General features: G+C 33.7%; 1 protein-coding gene across 1 annotated transcript; it reads left to right on the plus strand.

Annotated features, from left to right (window-relative positions):
• The first annotated feature begins 1253 nt into the window (after positions 1 to 1253).
• LOC100247196 (probable disease resistance protein At5g63020) lies at positions 1254 to 4250 on the plus strand. The gene has a single exon (XM_002267084.4). The coding sequence runs from the start codon at positions 1339 to 1341 to the stop codon at positions 4030 to 4032; it is 2694 nt and encodes an 897-aa protein (XP_002267120.1). The 5' UTR covers positions 1254 to 1338; the 3' UTR covers positions 4033 to 4250.
• The last annotated feature ends 992 nt before the right edge of the window (positions 4251 to 5242 follow it).

The raw sequence follows: 5242 nt of genomic DNA on the forward strand, positions 1-5242 counted from the left end.
TTGCAAGTGTCATTTATTGTTGGTGGCTGTTGACTCCAGTCAACCACTCAATCTAGGGGAGTTTTTATAATCTATGACACCCTGGATAATCAATTAAAATGGATGAAATCTTTCCTAGTTTGAAAAATTAACCCTTAACCTTTTTTCAACCTAAAAAATACCAATTTTTAACAAAAATCTTCTCATCTTTTCCATTAATGCCAATATTTAAATTCCACGAAACCCACTATCACTTTTTTTAAAAAATCAAATAAAAAATTATTATTTAATAAAGGGCTGGCATCAACAACCATTTTCAATTGTCAGAAATTCAATACCATTGGCTTTTCCATGGCAAAGCCAGCTGTCAAGATTGTTTTATTCGCAACTTTCTATAAAGAATGATTATTTTAACGCCAATTATTGCCTGATTTTAGGAAGGCCAAAATGAACTCGATGACTTGGGAACCATCCTCTGTATAATCTAATATCATATATCGGTTTTCTATCATACTTTACTTTAAAATTGTCTCAATCACTATGACTTGGGAACCAACCTGTATATCGGTACTTGTTTCGATGCCACATGCATACACACTAAACAAATATTAACAAATTTATGAATATATATATATATATAGGTACTTGTTTCGATGCCACATGCATACACACTAAACAAATATTAACAAATTTATGAATATATATATATATATATCAATTTTAATGAAGTAGTTCAACTTCATAATTATAACAAAATATCGATAAAAATTTTAACAAATTCAATGAAATATAAATTAATAAAAACTCATAAAAATATCAAAAATTAGAAAGATAATAAAAAAATTTAAGTTGTTCTATTGAACAAATTGATATACGTATATCAAAATTAGTGATGTTGATCAAACCTAAAATAATATTAATGTGAAAATAAATATTTTACTTTCACCGAAAACAAATTATATTTCAATATTCAAAAATTAGAAGGCATTAGATTTATATTTACAAAATAATTTTTCTAGAATCTAAATAATTAAATATTGACAATAATATTGACAAAATGAAAATTGGAGAACCATTTACAACCTTATTTAAATAATATAGATTTTGAAAAAAAAAATTAAAAAAATTAAAAAAATTAAAATTCTAATATTCACAAGCATTTCCACTATGTTGCAGCATGGGTTTTGGTTAGGGGTTTGATTAGATATGAAAATGAAGGAACCCACATTTTCTTCCATGCTTTTTTCCTTTGTTTCTCCTCATCACTTTCCCAGTATCTGCAAATAAAAGGCATTGCTTTTCTGCTTCGAATTTGTCATTCCTCTTTCTTACCTTCTCCTTGGAGTTTTTCATACATCAATGGGAAACGTGTTCTCCGTCTCAATCTCTACCAACGACATCGCTGGTTGTTGTGATTGCACTGCTGCTCGAGCAAATTACATATGCAAGCTTGCAGAAAATCGGGTTACTTTGAGAACAGAGCTTCAAAAATTAAGGGAGCTGAAGAACGATGTGAATAGGAAGGTGGATGTGGCTGAGAGACAACAGATGAAGCGTCTGGATCAAGTACAAGGCTGGCTTTCCAGGGTGGAAGCCATGGAAACTGAAGTCGGTCAACTGATTGGAGATGGAGCGGAGACCGTTGAGGAGAAACGATTACGTGGTTGTTGTCATCCCAAGCATTGCATCTCCAGCTACACGTTGGGAAAAAAAGTGGCCAGGAAGCTACAAGATATGGCTACTCTAATGAGCGAAGGACGTAATTTTGAGGTGGTGGCTGATATTGTACCTCCAGCTCCTGTGGAGGAAATACCCGGCCGATCCACTGTGGGCTTGGAATCAACATTTGACAAAGTTTGGAGGAGTCTCGAAGAAGAACATGTAGGGATGATCGGCTTTTATGGGTTGGGGGGCGTTGGGAAGACCACCCTCTTGACACAAATCAACAATCATTTCCTTAAAACATCCCACAATTTTGATGTCGTAATTTGGGTAGTGGTTTCAAGAACTCCAAATCTAGGGCGGGTTCAAAACGAGATTTGGGAGAAGGTGGGATTCTGTGATGATAAATGGAAAAGCAAAAGCCGCCATGAGAAAGCCAAAGTCATCTGGAGAGCCTTGAGCAAAAAGAGGTTTGTGATGTTGTTGGATGACATGTGGGAGCATATGGATCTGTTAGAAGTGGGAATTCCACCTCCCGACCAACAAAATAAGTCCAAGCTGATATTCACCACTCGATCTCAGGACTTGTGCGGGCAAATGGGAGCTCACACGAAGATCCAAGTGAAATCTTTGGCATGGAAGGATTCGTGGGATCTGTTTCAAAAATATGTGGGAAAGGACGCCCTTAATTCTGATCCAGAAATACCTGAGCTGGCTGAAATGGTTGCAAAAGAGTGTTGCGGTTTGCCACTGGCGATAATTACCATAGGGCGAGCCATGGCTTCTAAAGTGACACCCCAAGATTGGAAGCATGCAATTAGAGTACTGCAAACACGTGCTTCAAATTTTCCAGGTATGGGGCACCGAGTGTACCCACTTTTGAAATACAGCTATGATAGTTTGCCCTCCAAAATAGTTCAATCTTGCTTCTTATATTGTTCTTTATTCCCAGAAGATTGTTTCATAGTTAAGGAAACTTTGATATATCAATGGATTTATGAGGGATTTTTAGATGAATTTGATGACACAGATGGAGCCAGAAATCAGGTATTCAATATTATCAGTACTCTCGTTCATGCATGTCTACTTGAGGAATCTTCAAATACTAGATGTGTAAAATTACATGATGTTGTACGTGATATGGCCTTGTGGATAACCAGTGAAATGGGGGAGATGAAGGGCAAGTTTTTGGTACAAACAAGTGCCGGTTTGACCCAAGCACCTGACTTTGTCAAATGGACGATGACAGAAAGGATTTCACTGATGGACAACCGAATTGAGAAGTTAACAGGATCACCCACATGTCCCAATCTCTCGACACTTCTTCTAGATTTGAATAGTGATTTGGAGATGATAAGCAATGGTTTTTTCCAATTTATGCCCAATCTAAGAGTGTTGAGCTTAGCAAAAACCAAAATAGTTGAGTTACCATCAGATATTTCTAATTTGGTTTCATTGCAATATCTTGATTTATATGGTACAGAGATAAAGAAGTTGCCGATTGAGATGAAGAATCTCGTACAATTGAAGGCTTTTAGATTGTGTACATCTAAAGTCTCTTCAATTCCACGAGGACTAATATCAAGTCTTTTAATGCTGCAAGGGGTTGGCATGTACAATTGTGGACTTTATGATCAAGTAGCTGAAGGAGGCGTTGAATCATATGACAATGAGTCCTTGATAGAGGAATTGGAGAGTTTGAAATACTTGACGCATTTACGTGTCACCATAGCAAGTGCCTCTGTGTTTAAGAGATTTTTAAGTTCCAGAAAGTTACCGAGTTGCACTCATGCAATCTGCCTCAAGATATTCAAAGGTTCAAGCTCTCTCAACCTATCATCTCTCGAAAATATGAAGCATCTCGATGGGCTTACGATGAAAGATTTGGATAGTTTGAGAGAGATTAAGTTTGATTGGGCAGGGAAAGGAAAGGAAACAGTGGGGTATAGCAGTCTCAACCCGAAGGTCGAATGCTTCCATGGCCTTGGCGAAGTGGCCATCAATAGATGCCAGATGTTGAAGAATTTGACATGGCTTATTTTTGCCCCAAACCTCCAATATCTTACAATAGGACAATGTGATGAAATGGAAGAAGTGATAGGTAAAGGTGCAGAGGATGGAGGAAATCTTAGCCCATTCGCAAAACTCATACGACTGGAGTTAAATGGTTTACCCCAATTGAAGAATGTGTACCGGAATCCCTTGCCCTTTCTTTACCTTGACAGAATTGAAGTAATTGGGTGTCCAAAGCTGAAGAGGCTGCCACTCAACTCCAACAGTGCCAATCAAGGTAGAGTTGTGATGGTAGGAGAGCAAGAGTGGTGGAATGAGTTAGAATGGGAGGATGAAGCTACTCTAAGTACTTTCCTTCCTAGTTTCAAAGCAATATAAGAACAAGGGGCTTACGTATGATTCCAATTAAAATCAACCAAATATGATTGGAATGTATATTATTCTTTAATTCATTCTATAATTAGATGCCTACCGTTTGTAGGATTTGAAGGAATAGCAAATGTTTGGTGTTTGTTGTGGATTTAAATTCCATTTTTTCAGGACTTTTTTTTTTGGCTGATTAATATTTATGGAATTGATTGAGATTATAGTTTCAAGTTTTTGGCATGCTTAATCTTGGTACAAGGGTAATCTCTAGTTTTGCCTTATACTTCTCTCTAGAAATTTATTTTTATTTTTTTGACATGTTTACTTGAAGTTCCAAATCCAATTACGATGAGAAAATAAAAAATGATCCTATGCTTTGGTATCAATTAAATCTATGCTTTGCAAAATTATCAAGTTGATTACAAAAAAAAAAAATATTACACTCAATTTAAGTCTCAGTTATGCTTTTGGTTTTTTGGCTTTCCATTTCACTCCACTTTTGCTATCTCAAGTTTGAAATTAGAGGGGAAAAAGCAAAAAATAAATGTATAATTTAGCGTCAAAGTGGATATGTTTCCTATTTTTTGCCTTTTTAATTTAAAAAGATAATAATTTTTACAAACTATTTCAAAGAACTGAGATATTAAAAAGTTTTAATTTTTCAAATTTTAAAATTTTAAACATACAACCTAAACCTTTGGATGCACTTTCTAGTTTTTGTTTTCAAAATTGAAACTTCTACATAAAAATGCAAAAATTCTCATATAAAACTTATGCAATGAGCCCTATGGCAAAACAGCCACCTCTTTTTCTTATGCAATGAGCCCTATTTTTATGCTTACATTGAAATTTAACAAGGAAAAGCTATATAGCTTATTTTAAAAAATAATATAAATATAATTAAAAATATATATATATATATATATATATATATATAATTACATAATACAATTTTTTTTTTCATTTTCAATATGTTTAATATTTAAATACGATTTTTACCATTTTCTTTTAATATTTAAATATTGCATACATTTTGTTTAATAAAAAAAAAGTGTTAATAAATTTATATAAAAATGAATAAATAATATTACAAATATTATTAATTTTTAATTATATGTATATAAAATTATTTTTAATTTTAATAAAATAAGATTTAAAAAGCTAATAATTTTTAAAAACTATTTGAAAAAACTAAGATATTAAAAAGCTTTAATTTCTCAAA

This window comes from Vitis vinifera, chromosome 9 (genome assembly GCF_030704535.1).
Source record: "Vitis vinifera cultivar Pinot Noir 40024 chromosome 9, ASM3070453v1".
NCBI lineage: Eukaryota > Viridiplantae > Streptophyta > Magnoliopsida > Vitales > Vitaceae > Vitis > Vitis vinifera.